This window comes from Thalassophryne amazonica, chromosome 10 (assembly GCF_902500255.1).
Source record: "Thalassophryne amazonica chromosome 10, fThaAma1.1, whole genome shotgun sequence".
Classification (NCBI taxonomy): Eukaryota; Metazoa; Chordata; class Actinopteri; order Batrachoidiformes; family Batrachoididae; genus Thalassophryne; species Thalassophryne amazonica.
This window is the reverse complement of record NC_047112.1, coordinates 105,818,365-105,834,495: the sequence shown is the minus strand read 5'-3', so window position 1 is coordinate 105,834,495 and position 16,131 is coordinate 105,818,365. Positions and strand designations below refer to the sequence as shown.

The window sequence follows — 16,131 nt, the reverse complement described above, 5'->3', positions numbered from 1 at the left end:
ACAATGTACAACGAGATTAAAAGCCAACTCCAAAATCAGTGCAGTGCTCCTTGGTAAACTGATGTATCGTTTCTGGGCAACCAGAGGGATGCTTGCATCACATCCTAAGAACACATCCTTTTTGTTAAACACAGCTTGGAGCAACCTATGAGCTAACTGGCTGCTCTCAGTGGCATTTGGTGACTGAGAGGGAGAGTAATCCAAAAAGAAAGAGGAAGTGATGTGGCTACAGGCACATAGTCACTGAGCTCATCCAGGGGAAGGTTGCGAAATGTACAGTGTGAGCACCTCAGGTCAGTTATCCACTTCTTTGGGTTCACAGTCATCAAATAAACTGAGGTCTCAAAGTAACATTGGGCCATAGATTCCCTCCAGAATGCTTTCAAACCAGATGTAATGTATCAGTTTGTGCCATCAAGAATTGAGTTCCTGTCTGCACACTTTCCTTTCGGCCGTGCATTTGGAGCTACGACACTGCGGTGAATGTGTTACTCCACAGCATATGATTCATATCTTACTCATCAAACCAATCGGTGAGCTCTTGTGCCCAATCCTGGATATAACCATTTCACCCACAATAGAAATGTTCATCATATGGTCAAAATGATCACCAAGAACAACATTGAGTTGATTTGAATCAACCTGCTAAAAGGTCAAATGGACTGACATCATACCAGCATTTACATTTGTTGCTTTCCTCTTTTCAGAATTTTCCTGTAATTTGTTATCACCCAGATTTATTGACTTAAGGACACAATGCAAAGCAGCCCACAAACACGAGAATGAATCAGCTCGACTTACAGGGTTATTCAATATAAAATTTCCATTACATACACTCCCTACTTTCTCACAGTCACTAGCTGTGTGTCTTTGAACTCATAAGTGTGATTACACACAAAGTTTCCTAGAGTTTCTCAAAAAAAAAAAAAAAAAAAAAAGTGTTGAACACAACCCTTTCATGGCACCACACAAGAGTAATAAACTGCACACTTTAGAGCAGTTAAAGAAACAAGATGAATTTATATAATGTGCATCCAGGAGGAAATACCAATCTAGGACTGGTCACTGCTGCCACCTAGAGGTTAAACTAGAGAATAAAGAAAGAAAAACATACATCTCCATCAACAGAAGATCCCAGGTTCATTTCTGACATGGCCCTTTCTGTGTGGAGTTTGCATGTCCGTCCCATGTTTGTGTGGGTTCCCTCCGGGGGCTCCGGCTTCATCCCCCTCCCAAAGGCATGCAGGTTTGGTGAACTGGTGACTCAAAAGTGACAGTAGGTGTAAGTGTTAATGTGGCTGTCTGCGTATGTGTCGGCCCTGCAACGGGCTGATGGCCTGTCCAGAGTGAACCTCATCTCTCACCCAAAGACCGCTGGGATCAGCTCCAGCCACCCCGCGACCATTAACCAGAATAAGCGGGTTTAGAAAATGGATGGATGGCTTCATATTATGACTTCTTTGTGACTTTATCATCAAAGCACTTACACCAATCACACACAGATATTTTACTGATTAATGTAAGATTTTAATCAAACTTCTGGCCATACTGGTCATTCCTTCTTATGAGTTAGATCATGTATCTGTAAAGTTATGTTTATTACAGATGCCAGTGTGGGGATCAAATTTGTGCACGTGTCAAAGTACCTTAAGTGTGAGCAAGCTGACAAACCAAAGATGGAGCCTATTCCAGCAAACACAGGGTGAGACGCAGGTTACACCATACACAGGACACCAGTCTATCACAGGGCCGCGTATAGGGGGACAAACACATTTGCACTCGCACGCAGACCTATGGTCAATTTAAAGTTTCCATTTCACCTAACCTGCATGTTTTTTGAAGTGTGAGAAAGCCACAGCACCCGGAAGGAACCCACGCAAACTCAGGCAGAATACGCAAACTCCATAGAAAGTTGCTATGAGGCAACAGTGCTAACCACTAAGCCACCGTGCCGCCTCAGTGCTAGATTCTGCTTTTTACTCACTGGAACTTACTTTTGGTTTCATGAGAGGGAACACCGGGGTTTTGAAATGAGGTGGCAGCAAGCTGGAGTATGGGAGCAGAACCAGGGTGATTATCTAATGAGGAGAAGAGAAAAGGAGATGAAAAGTGATTTAATAGTAACCCAAACCCAAACAGGTAGATTGTGCAGATAAACACATTGTGCAAGCAGGACAAATTTCACAGCAAGAGGTGGGTAGTATCCACAAGGGGGCAACAGCAGCTCATATGATGATAATCAGGCAGAACATCAGTTAGTCAGATTTTTCAGGGGTTCCCAAAACAAGATGCAAGTAAGAGTTAATGTGAAGACTCGTAAGAGAGAAGCTGGAATCAGTCAACACCTGTTCTTGATAATTTATGTTTTGTAGTTTAAGCAGAGCAGCGGACCTGCTTCACAGCTTAAACTGGGTTTAAGCTGTGACACACCTTAGTGGCAGCATCACCACCACTTCTCTAACTGCTCAGCAGCTGCACACAAAATATAGTCAGAATTCCTCACGGTGTTCCTACACAGACAGTGTCAAAGTCACAAAGAAGTCTGGAGGTGACTCCAATCAAACGCAGGTCATTCACAATCAATTCATGCATCAAGTATGCACATTATGGCAAGAGGAAACAAACAAAAACAAAATCAAGTGTCCCTAAGGTGTCGAGCTTTGTCCTCTTCAGCTTTTATTTTGGTTACACAGAAGGTTGTTCATAGTCTGCGTTATTTTTGAGCTCTTGTTTTTAACTTCATTGATTAAAAACATCTTAAACTAGGGATTTATTTAAAAACATTTACCGCTTGTACAGTTATCAAATATTTGTTAATTTATCGCAAGTCACATTGTCATTGCAACATTCCACACTGATACTGCACATGACAGGTTTTCCTCATGTTGTGTAGGCCTACCAGGCACTGTACATGGCTTTTTTTTGTCCTCTAAAGCTGGGACATTTTAATATGACAATCTGCTTTGCTTTTGGACCCAGCCTCAAGCAGCTATTCAAGGAACTGCAACTATTTGTTCTGGGTGTGCCTGATTTTTGATAGATATTGGGGTTTGGTAAAAACAAAACAACATGACCTGATGTAGCATCTTGCTCATGCATTTCCCAATGGTCCTTTGGTTCATTTTATATTCAAGTTTAAGAAATAAAATATCTCACTGGTGACAGGAGTGGCATTATTTGGAGTGTCAGCCCTCAGGTACTGTGTGGTCTGGGTGGACGGCTGAGACAGGCCCTGTGAACTTCCACTGTCACTCACACTGAAACACAAAGAGTCAGAACAAACTGCAGTTACTCACGGAGTACAGTACTAATTACAGACAAAAATCAAACCCTTAGCCCAAAGGGAATGCTAATCACCTTAACACGTCTAGAGGAACATTTTTCCACCTGGGCTCTACTTTTAGATGTTTTTAAGTTAAAGTAGACCTGCATTGAAATAAATGTGGTCAGATCTCAGAAAGAAATAGCTGATATGTATTTATAAGACCCTTATGAATGCAGTATAAATCTGCAAGCCCAAATTTGTAATTCAGCAGAGAAATCTTCATTTAAAAATGACAAATTTGCAGCTAAAATTTGGCCCTCAGCAAAAACTGTTTGTACATCCGGGTCATTTCAGTGACGTTCGGGAGAAGACGGAGCACTCGCGCCTTCAGTCCGATCCCGCACTGAAATTGATTTTATCTGTTAGTAATGTTACTGTTATACACATCCTGGTTTCAGCATCCAAAAGTAAGCTGCAATGAATGTGAGATACAGCTCTGCATGCTCAGATCAGTGGCGACATCGACAGCGGGCGACGTTCTTCCCCGACGCCTCGCTCTCTGCCTCCGCTGCGCTTACTGAGTCTGCGTGCTCGGTCAACGCCGAAGCGGGCCACTCACATCGCCCCAGTGTCTGCTGTGCAGCCGGCACCACGTCCCTGTCTACTGAATGGAGGTGCAGCCAACTTGGCAAAAGTCCAGAGACTACGCCCGCTGTTTTGCTGCGGAGTGGATGGTGACACCTTTTGCTGCAAGGACAGACTTTCCGCAGTGCCGCACGTCTCGGTAATTGGAGCTGCAGAGCTCCGTGGCCACTGAGAGAGGTTTATATCTTTTTAATGACTTGGATTCTTTGCGGGTCCCGCCTCCGTACCCCGCGACGGTAACACCGGAGGCTAAAGACAGTAGATTTTCAATGCGACACCACTCAGTCAAACGGGCGCATGCAAAAGTCCCCCAAAATAATTTTCAAGCACAAATAAAAGAAATGTGTACTCAAACGTGCCGCAAGACAATATGAAGTTTTAAAAAAAGTAGATCCTTCCGTATAAGACAAGAAAAAGGTGCAGATGCAAACTGACGTAAATCCACAAATTACAGTTGGCGCACGCAATGCATGCTGGGATAGGGTCTTTTCCCTGACGTCTCGGCAGCTTCCTGGATGTGATGACAGTTTTGCGGAGGGCTAAATTTTAGCTGTAAATTTGTCATTTTTAAATGAAGATTTCTCCGTTGAATGACAGATCTGGGCTTGCAGATTTACTTTACTACATTCAGAAGGATCTTATGTGTAAATATAAGTCATTTTTTGGTCCAAAGATCTGACTGCATTTATTTCAATGCAGGTCTACTTTAATCTTTTCACTGAGGATAAAAATTATTTTAATTGGTGCAGTAATGAGTTAGAATGCAAACACTTTTGTTGGTCTTCTGTTTACAAGAGAAATTAAAACATCATCAACAATTGAGTTGTAATGTTTCAGTCAACAACACAAATGCTTGACTTTATAAAGATAAGGTAAGTGGCTAACTGTATAATTGGAAATTTAATATTTAAAAAAGGTTCTTTGTATTTAGAGGTAAATTTGTATGTTCACCTCCACTATACTATCAGATACCTCCAATTATTTACAGATAGGTTTCATTAAGATTTTAATAGCACCACCATTTTTAGCGATACTGCTTATCAGTCCGGTACTTTTAACAGATTCTTATTGTACTTTTTGGAGAAAAACAAATAAATAAATAAATTTATTTTTTAACCACAGCCAAATCATAAAATGTTCACTGTCTACCTTTTTAGAGAAACTATTGTGATTGCATCTTAGCGTTTGAGGTAAAACAAGGTGGTGACAGCTAAGAAAACAGCAAATTGTTCTCCTACTGAACAAGATTATATTTTACTCACTAACCATTGCTGCTCTTTTCTACTGCAGCAACATATTATAAAATACTTTAACCTACACATTATTTAAATACTTTAGGTTATGCCTGGTTATCAAGGACGTCTGGAGAGAAATACACATGGCTCTACAAGACATTTTTAAGGATGTAATGCCTCTCAAGATGAACATTATATATTTTGGAAATTTACCTCAGAAATTGTAAAAAAAAAAAAAAAGAAAAAAAAAAGACATTTATTGAATATTTTGTTGGTCGCAGCTAAAAAGGCATTAATCAGAAAATGGTTATTACAGAAAAGTCCAACTTTAACTGGATGGATGAACATTACAATGGACATTTACAATATGGAAAAGATAACAGTGTGTATCAACTACAAATTGGAACAGTTTACCTCACACTGGATAAAATGGATCCACTATGTAACATCTCATAGGCCTGATTTTGTTTTGTCAGATAATTAGTTAAGTTGTAACAACAATCTACTTCCTAATTGTTTTGGTTCTGTTTGGTTTTTTTTTTCTCTCTAATATTGCTTTACAGCATTTTGTGTTGGGGTATGTGTGCTTTTAAAATGATTGTAAATTGATGTTGATAGTATAAGGATGATGAACACACAGTGGTGATAGTATGTTGTGTTTATATTTGACACGAAATGCTAATAAAAAATAAATTACAAAAAACTTCAGGATAACCACATTTTAAGGGGACAATACCAATAAAAATCTCAAGCCTGTAGCCAGGATCTGAAATTGTGTGTGTGTGTGTGTGTGTGTGTGTGTGTGTGTGTGTGTGTGTGTGTGTGTGTGTGTGTGTTGTAGGGGGGGACTTTTTTATGAAAATGGACTTTTATCGGCTGGGGGTCTGCTCAAGAAATGTTTGGGTTTTTGATGCATTCTGGAGGGTTTTTGATGACTGTTGTCTCACCCCGATGACCCCCCCCAAAGTAGTTGTACTGCTTAATGCATGTTGTATTTGTATTTTCCTTTGCACTTCTTCTTTGCTTTTAACCAAAATTGGTATCACAACCTATATGTTTGTTTGATAAGATTACAAACCACAGAGCCATAATCAGTTTCATATTTGTGTCTTTCCTTATCCTAACTAGGGATGGGTATCAATAAGATTTTATTGATATCGATACCATTATCAATTCCGCTTATCAATCCGATTCCTTATCGATTGCCTTATCGATACCTTTTGTGAACTTTTTGTGTACTAAAAGTAGACTTTACAGGTTTTCTATGTCTGCGGGTCAAAGAGCTTTTCTTATCGTGCACCTGCTCTGTGGAACGGTCTTAATGCGAGTGTGAGGCAGTCGAAGTCCGTGGACATTTTTAAGTCGAGACTTAAAACCCATTTTTAATTCTCTTTCTTATGAATAGTTTTTATTTTTTCATGTTTATTCTTTTACTTCAGTTTTTAAGTATGTATTTGAATTTTTTTCTTTTTACTTATTTAAATTTTTTATGTTTAACTGTTCTGTGCGATGCGCCTTGAGACGGCTTTTGTTGTGATTTGGCGCATTATAAGATGATTAAATTGAAATTGAATTGAAACTGAACAACATTTTATTGAGACAAAGTAAATAAATGTGAAATTGGTTACTGGATCCTTAAACTCTGGACATAAATAGGAATACACAAATCTGTAGTTTTCGTCAAAAGCATTTCCTTTCAGACATTATTGGCATGAATATCTTTCCATATATCCGAGGTGAGCTCTTACAGCTGGCTGTGCTGCACGTCAGGATGTAACTCATAAAGAATGCAGCACATCCCATTTTGGGATGAAAAAACATTTTAGTCGATTGTAATTTCTTGTTTTACAACGTTTGTAAAGAGGTGTCATTTTATTTAAAGAGGCAATTCATTTTTAAGTTATTAATTCTGGCCGGACTCTATCTCGGCAGAGAGCCACGCAGCATTTGAAGCTGTGCCAACGGAATGGAGGACGATTCTGGTTTCTTGACTGCAACAAGACAAGAGTCCCAGTTAGTGACTTTAATCCACACAAAAGCGACTCACGATATTTTAATGGCTTTGAGAGGGGTTAAGAAGCAGACTTGGCGCTTCTGAAAAGCAGCGAATCAAAGAACCAACAAGCCAGTGGATCAAAGCACTGCTTCACTGGTTCACGCTTCAAAGTGGAGTCGCGCTGCAGAAATGGTTGATTACAGACCCGCTGAAGGGTGTTAGCAATGTAGAGGAATGATCATTTTCCCAACAAACACACTCAAAAACAACGGCTGCTCTGAAAGACCAATAAGGGAATCGTTAATCACAAAGGCTACTGATATCGGTGGATTGAATGATTTCTTAACGATACCTGAAAAGAACCGGCTCTCGATACCCAACCCTAAGCCTAACTGACTTGACTGTAAAGCTAGAACCCCAAACAGACCCAGTGATGCCCAAGGATAGACATTACAAAAAAAAAAAAAAAAAAAAAAAATACTGCTTCACATCCCACTTTAGTTATGCAGAAACACTAAATTAACTAAGCATATTTTTATATGACTCATCAACTACACTTAGTGTAGAACTATAGTAAAACCTAGGCCCACAGTATTAATGATTGTAGTTGTTAAAATTATCATCATCACTTATTATAATAAGTAGCAGTAGTGTGAAAAATGTCTTCAAAAGTGGACCTTTAATCAAGGGAATGTTTGGAGGGCACGTCCCCCACTCCCACCCCAGCACCGTCTTTCTGTCTGGACCCACCCCTGGTTTACAGTCCCTGAGCAGGAACCAGTCTATATCAGGAACGATCAAGAATTTGTGTATTTATGTGGAAAGGGTAAGAAGGTTTTATGAGTACATTTTATGTTATGTCATCCTCAGAGGGATTTTCTGCATATTTTGAGGGGAAAAGTGTTAGTGTTTGTTGTTATGCGGCACGGGTCTTGCAGCTGTGTTTTTAATTTAACCACAGTGTGGACACTCAGAGTAGACTTTGAAAGAAACGTTTAAAAATATGTATGCAAAACTCTGCTCACTGTATCATCACCGCACTGTGGTTTGAAAGCAAATCATTTTATATCTTGGGTCCAGCCTTGATTTTTCATCAGGACAGTCAGCATGAAACCTGCCTATTAGCAGCCCAATCAACGGAAATATGTTGTAGCGACCGAGAACTTTAATATGTAAATGAAATTGGTTGATGGCTACAAAAGAAAAAAAAAAGGTTCCTGGAGAAATTATAAAATCTGTGTAACAGAAAACCTAAAACGCAGGTTGTAGTATAATATATTTTTCAATGTGGGGAGGAGCTACTTTTTCTGTTCAGTTAGCAGCACGATTAACATTACGTCACATGCGACAGGTAGAAGGCTTGAAATCTGTTACACAGGTGCTGCTTTTCATAGGCTTCTATTTCAATGGATTCAGCTCAGCTGACTGCAGCACAAACCACATTCTGTGAAAACAGTACAAACAACAGAATACATATTTGCAAACCTGTCCTCCATCTCCACTCTCTTCATGCTGTGCAGGTGTAGGATAGCCAGGATTATGGCCACAAGGAAGATAACAATGCAGCAGACGCTTACACTGATGTAGAAGACCTGGGTGGAGGTGGTGGGGGTGGACCCGCCATCTACTGGAGAAAACAGAGCATAAGTTGACGACCAGACACAGCAAAGCAGCCACATCAAGAAAACTGATCAGTACATCAGTGCTGCATACAAAATTCCATCAATGCTGCATTAATGCACAATATATCAATTTCAGCATTAGACACCGTGTGTGTCAGGCCTCACATGTAATAGTTTAGTTTATTAGATTATTTAAGGGACAATGTACAGCATCATTAAGCTCAATGAGACAGAGATGAGTTGCACCAGATTATAGCTAAGTAGCTAATTTCCATCCGCAGTCCCTGTGTACATGAAATAAATTAACAATGACACAATATTACAATATTACAATTACACAATATTCTAAAATTCCTCTGCCACAATAAATCACTTTCACAGACAAAGTCAGAGCATATCAGTCAGTCACAATTAGATCGTATCACATACATTCATCTACCACAGAGCAAGTCACCATTCTCACTAATCAATAGTGAAGTAGGGCTGGGCAATAAAGACAATATACAGCAGGTAAAATAAGTATTAAACATGTCACCACATTTCTCAGTAAATATATTTATAAAAGTGCTATTGACATGAAATTTCACAAGATGTGGGTAACAACCCAAGTAATCCACACATGCAAAGTTTGCGTTAGCTTGCAAGCTTGAGAAAACTGCAACTGCGTCAAATTTGGGAATGGAAGTGATCATTTTTACAAAATAAAATACCCTCCAGCGTAATGTCAATAAAATAAAATTATTTAAAAAATCTGTGCAGCCTGGTACCAAATAATCCACAGCCTGGTAGTGGTCCGTGACCTGTTGGTTGGGCATCGCTGCCTAACTGATATATATGAGAGAACTATATATGGGAAGACATCATTAACACTGCAAATAAAAGTACATTAGCACTGCGGTGCAATAATTAGCACTGGGTCCTGGGTGCAAGCCCACCAATGCTTTTGCAACAGACAAAACTTTTTGTCTGTTCCATCACCTTACGCAGCTTCCTAGTGAAGTGCAACACAGAAGAATTTTATTGAAAAGAACTGAAATTTCAGCTAGCTTGCCAGAAAGCACATGGGGACTCAAATTTAGTTTTGATCCAGTTTCCTTGTATAAAAATCATTCTCTGTTCCACTCCACCATGAAGCTGTGTAGAGGGTGATACAACAGATAAAAGTTGCACTGTGCAATTTCTCCATTCACAACCTCATAAACCTGTAAGAGTTGTTGTGGGTGTCTTGTTGGCTTCCCTCACTAGTCTTCTTCTTGCTCAGGCATTCATTTTTGAGAACTCCCTAGTTCAGACTTACCATACTGTTTGTATTCCAAGAAGACTGATGTAAAGACATATTTGATGACTTGGAAATGTTTGAGTAAAGAATGAGTGCAAAGCAAACTGTAAAAGTGATGATTTGTATTAATAATACTTACATTTAGTTTGTCCAAGACTTGAAATCTCAGATGCATTCTGGTGCATTTTCAGGTCTATTATTTAGCCACTAAAAAAAAAAATCTCAAAAAAAATTCTATTTTTTTTTTTTTTGTTGGGTCAGTCTTTTCACACAACTTGTATCGTCACAATACAAGTTGCGTGAAAAGACCATTTTCCCATATTGACAAGGTGACAAAACTAACATACACAGCCTGTCACATTGGAATATTTTGATATTACTATTTGATAAGATGACATGTTTGCATTGGACTGTTACTGTTCTTCCTCTACATTTATCTAAACATTTGCCTTCAGCAATCTGTGCTTTTATAACAAGTGATAGTGTCTTAAAATAAACTAAAATAAAATTTGATAAAAGTAAAGCTGCATCTACTGTTCATTAAGTGGCCAATATAACAGTTCTCAGGAACACTGATTTGGGTCTAAGTTACATTCCTATTCACTTCTATAAATAGAAAACAATGTAACACAGGTTTTTCCATCCAGTGCTGACGTCAGCATTTCTGGGATACTCACAATTTAAATGTCGTGCAAAATGATGCACAAACATTTTTCACATCAATATTTGACTTCTACAAACATGTTAAATGTTTATCCTATTTTCCTCCACATGAATATTTCACACCCATGTAAGAGAAGAAACCAGAAAATGCAGATTTAGCAGCCAAAAATATCATGTTTCCATGGAGACAGTTTGAAGTAATGTCATCCCAAAGGCCGAGTTTGATTTCTGTGAAATAACTTTAATAACATCAACTGACAACAAATTCCATCAAAAACATGATATAATAAAATCAAACACTTTTCTGTATAAATGATGATAAAAAAAAACTGGTCGGTGTTTTAGTCCTTTTCTGGTTGAACCAGCCCCATTTGAATTTATTCATGATGAACTTTAAATCCTATTCATGCAGCAGAACAATGTGTCATCCATTTGCTTTGTCATTTCAACATGACATGGAGTTCACGGTAAAATTTGTAACTGTCTCTCATTCGCTGCTGTGTGGATAAGCGGCGCCGCTTAACATTATTCTTCAGTCTCAGATCAGGACGTGAAAATGTGAGACTTAATATTCACTGTGACATCGTGAAAGACAAACCATAGACTAAATCCAAGGTGGGCCAGGAAAGCAAAATTAACCCTTTTTTTTTTTTGAGTTTATCGGTGGTTTGCAAACCAACACAGTGCATTAACGCCACCAACTGCTTGGGTGTGGAGCATTAATGGATTCTGACGTATCTTATCAAAACTAATCCGGAAACGTTCACCACGCAAGTAAAAACCAAGATTTCCAGGAATTTCCAGAAAACTTTCATCACTGTTAATGCCTGTGTGTGACATAGGTCACCAGCAACTTTTAGAGTCTGTCCAATCTGCTCCTACAGAAAAGCTTTTATCTCTATTGTGACCAAGCAACCCTGCTGCCTTCAGTATGTTGCATGTCTGTTTCAGTGACAAGAATGTTCGTTCACGTGGTTCAAGCACACGCATGAACATTCAGTTCAGTCCAAAAGTATTTGGCTACTTGGTATTTCACGCATTTTAATTTGTATATGCCATTTCAAATACAAAAACTAAAAAAAATCTAAAATTATCTCAAACTCAAAGCAAATCTGTACAACTTGATATACATTAATTAAAAATATAAAAGCCAAGATGAGGATTTTCTTTCTGCAAAACATCAAATCTAGGCTTGCATCTTGGCAAATTGTAATTGTGCTTTCAGGTCTTCTTTTTATGAAAATCCTCCTCAACACTTCATCATGAAACTGTGTAACTGGGGACACAAAATGCAAAACATGCACTATGCACAATTTCTCCAATCACAGCCACAGAAGCCTATAACTTCTTCAGAGTTGTTTTGGTGTCTTGGTGGTTTTCCTCACTCTTCTCTTTCTAGCACAGTCACTCAGTTTTTGATAACTGTCTACTCCACACAGATTTACCATAGAGTGCCATAGAGTTTGTATTTCTTCATAACTGATGTAAATAAATTCCAAGACATATTCAATGACTGGGAAATGTTCATGTATCCATCCCCTGACTTGTCTGAAGAAAACTGGCAATTAAAGTGATTATTTACAGGTATTATACCAAAGAGGCCGATTATTTTTGTACCCCATCATCTTGGTTTTTATATTTTTAATTCATTTATATCAAGTTGTAGAGATTTGCTATGAGTTTGAGTTTAAGGAAGATAATTTTAGAAACTTTTATTTCTTTGTAGTTTTTGCATTTGAAATGGCAAAAACAAATTAAAATGTGTGAAATGCCATGTGGCAAAATACTTTCAGACTGAACTGTATGCTTGGAAATGGCAGGGTGAGGATGTGTTGCAATCTGACACTTCATCACTCAGTGTAAAATATATATATATATATATATATATATATATATATATATATATATATATATATATATATCATCCAGTCCTGACTCAATAGACAGAGATTAAGAGAAATAATATGATGAAAGTCCAAGCCAATATATACAACCCCTGGCAAAAATTATGGAATCACCGGCCTCGGAGGATGTTCATTCAGTTGTTTAATTTTGTAGAAAAAAAAGCAGATCACAGACATGACACAAAACTAAAGTCATTTCAAATGGCAACTTTCTGGCTTTAAGAAATACTATAAGAAATCAAGAAAAAAAAAGATTGTGGCAGTCAGTAACGGTTACTTTTTTAAACCAAGCAGAGGAAAAAAATATGGAATCACTCAATTCTGAGGAAAAAATTATGGAATCACCCTGTAAATTTTCATCCCCAAAACTAACACCTGCATCATATCAGATCTGCTCGTTAGTCTGCATCTAAAAAGGAGTGAACACACCTTGGAGAGCTGTTGCACCAAGTGGACTGACATGAATCATGGCTCCAACACGAGAGATGTCAATTGAAACAAAGGAGAGGATTATCAAACTCTTAAAAGAGAGTAAATCATCAAGCAATGTTGCAAAAGATGTTGGTTGTTCACAGTCAGCTGTGTCTAAACTCTGGACCAAATACAAACAACATGGGAAGGTTGTTAAAGGCAAACATACTGGTAGACCAAGGAAGACATCAAAGCGTCAAGACAGAAAACTTAAAGCAATATGTCTCAAAAATCAAAAAATGTACAACACAACAAATGAGGAACGAATGGGAGGAAACTGGAGTCAACATCTGTGACTGAACTGTAAGAAACCGCCTAAAGGAAATGGGATTTACATACAGAAAAGCTAAACGAAAGGCATCATTAACACCTAAACAGAAAAAAAACAAGGTTACAATGGGCTAAGGAAAAGCAATTGTGGACTGTGGATGACTGGATGAAAGTCATATTCAGTGATGAATCTCGAATCTGCATTGAGCAAGGTGATGATGCTGGAACTTTTGTTTGGTGCCTTTCCAATGAGATTTATAAAGATGACTGCCTGAAGAGAACATGTAAATTTCCACAGTCATTGATGATATGGGGCTGCATGTCAGGTAAAGGCACTGGGGAGATGGCTGTCATTACATCACAATAAATGCACAAGTTTATGTTGATATTTTGGACAATTGAAAGGATGTTTGGGGATGATGAAATCATTTTTCAAGATGATAATGCATCTTGCCATAGAGCAAAAACTGCAAAAACATTCCTTGCAAAAAGACACATAGGGTCAATGTCAATGAGCAGATCTGATTTGATGCAGGTGTTAATTTGGGGGATGAAAATTTACAGGGTGATTCCATAATTTTTTCCTCAGAATTGAGTGATTCCATATTTTTTTCCTCTGTTTGGTCTAAAAAAGTAACCGTTACTGACTGCCACAATCTTTTTTTCTTGATTTCTTATAGTGTTTCTTAAAGCCAGAAAGTTGCCATTTGAAATGACTTTAGTTTTGTGTCATGTCTGTGATCTGCTTTTTTTCTACAAAATTAAACAACTGAATGAACATCCTCTGAGGCCGGTGATTCCATAATTTTTGCCAGGGGTTGTATTTGCAGGCCATGACATTGACCCTATGTGTCTTTTTGCAAGGAATGTTTTCACAGTTTTTGCTCTGGCAAGATGCATTATCATCTTGAAAAATGATTTCATCATCCCCAAACATCCTTTCAATTGATGGGATAAGAAAAGTGCACCAAACAAAAGTTCCAGCATCATCACCTTGCCCAGTGCAGATTCGAGATTCATCACTGAATATGACTTTCATCCAGTCATCCACAGTACACAATTGCTTTTTCTTAGCCCATTGTAACCTTGTTTTTTTTCTGTTTAGGTGTTAATGATGGCTTTTGTTCAGCTTTTCTGTATGTAAATCCCATTTCCTTTAGGCGGTTTCTTACAGTTCGGTCACAGACGTTGACTCCAGTTTCCTCCCATTCGTTCCTCATTTGTTTTGTTGTGCATTTTCGATTGTTGAGACATATTGCTTTAAGTTTTCTGTCTTGACGCTTTGATGTCTTCCTTGGTCTACCAGTATGTTTGCCTTTAACAATCTTCCCATGTTGTTTGTATTTGGTCCAGAGTTTAGACACAGCTGACTGTGAACAACCAACATCTTTTGCAACATTGCATGATGATTTGCCCTCTTTTAAGAGTTTGATAATCCTCTCCTTTGTTTCAATTGACATCTCTCGTGTTGGAGCCATGATTCATGTCAGTCCACTTGGTGCAACAGCTCTCCAAGGTGTGATCACTCCTTTTTAGATGCAGACTAACGAGCAGATCTGATTTGATGCAAGTGTTAGTTTTGGGGATGAAAATTTACAGGGTGATTCCATAATTTTTTCCTCAGAATTGAGTGAGTCCATATTTTTTTCCCTCTGCTTGGTCTAAAAAAGTAACCGTTACTGACTGCCACAAATTTTTTTTTTTCCTGATTTCTTATAGTGTTTCTTAAAGCCAGAAAGTTGCCATTTGAAATGACTTTAGTTTTGTGTCATGTCTGTTATCTGCTTTTTTTTTTACAAAATTAAACAACTGAATGAACATCCTCCGAGGCCGGTGATTCCATAATTATTGCCAGGGGTTGTAGAATATGACACACTGAGAACAATGTCTGGGCACAACAAAACATAAAATTGTAGAATGAAAGTCCAAGCCATTTCACAACATGTGAGGCATGAGCCACAGTGGCTAAGAGCTGCCAATTTGTCTGTCACCATCTATAACTCAAATGAAGTTATTTTTGGGCCCCCCTCCCCTTGGATGTAGCATTGCAATAGGATAAAGGCAAGTCTGTGTTATAGAGGGAGCACAACGAAGCCAACGTAAGAGATCCAGGCAAAGTGAGAAACATAATGCACCACAGCCTTCACTCAGCATTAAGGAAGAGGCTGTGCGCACAGTCCACTGTCTGTTTTTGTCATCACCTCGCTAAAAGCATCTTCAGGGAGACCCCAGGATCCACAGACCTATCCAGGCAGAAGGAAGGCAACCCACTTACACTTTGTGAGGCCAGTGTCACAGCAACAGAGGATGAGTAAGATGCCAGCTCAATCTCTCGTGTGTGCGGCGAGTGGAGGTACACTTCAAGAAGCAAATAAATCTCTTTGAGATCTGAATCCTTATTGGGTGGGAAGAGTTCATTCACAGCTGTACCTGAGGCATTTTTAAAGAACTGTCTGTACATATACAGCCTTCAAGTATTTCTGTGATTGAGACTCTGTGATAGAACAAGATGTGGATCAGGTACTTACTTTCAGGCCTGGAAAGTGTGCTATGATTGGAGAACATGGGGATCTTTTGGTCTGAATCTATTCCTGTTGAAAAGAAGACAGGAAGAATTACATTAACAATACAGCCAATTCAGTCACAGAACTGTAGGCTTTTACTGGTTGTCACTAAGAAGTTGTTTTCACAAACACACAAACAGAAACTAAGTCATTTTGGAATTGCTGGTTGCAAATTCATCACATAAATTAAACTCTTTAAGAAACAACAGCTTATTTT

General features: G+C 38.5%; 1 protein-coding gene across 1 annotated transcript in view; it reads right to left on the bottom strand.

Annotated features, from left to right (window-relative positions):
* ryk (receptor like tyrosine kinase) overlaps positions 1–16,131 on the bottom strand; it is a 203,943-nt gene that overhangs the window by 108,293 nt on the left and 79,519 nt on the right. Inside the window, exons 5-7 of the mRNA XM_034180694.1 lie at positions 15,879–15,941; positions 8,627–8,768; positions 3,157–3,257 (exon numbers count right to left, since the gene is read on the bottom strand). Coding sequence (XP_034036585.1) covers positions 3,157–3,257; positions 8,627–8,768; positions 15,879–15,941 — 306 coding nt within the window. The remainder of the gene's footprint in view (positions 1–3,156; positions 3,258–8,626; positions 8,769–15,878; positions 15,942–16,131) is intronic.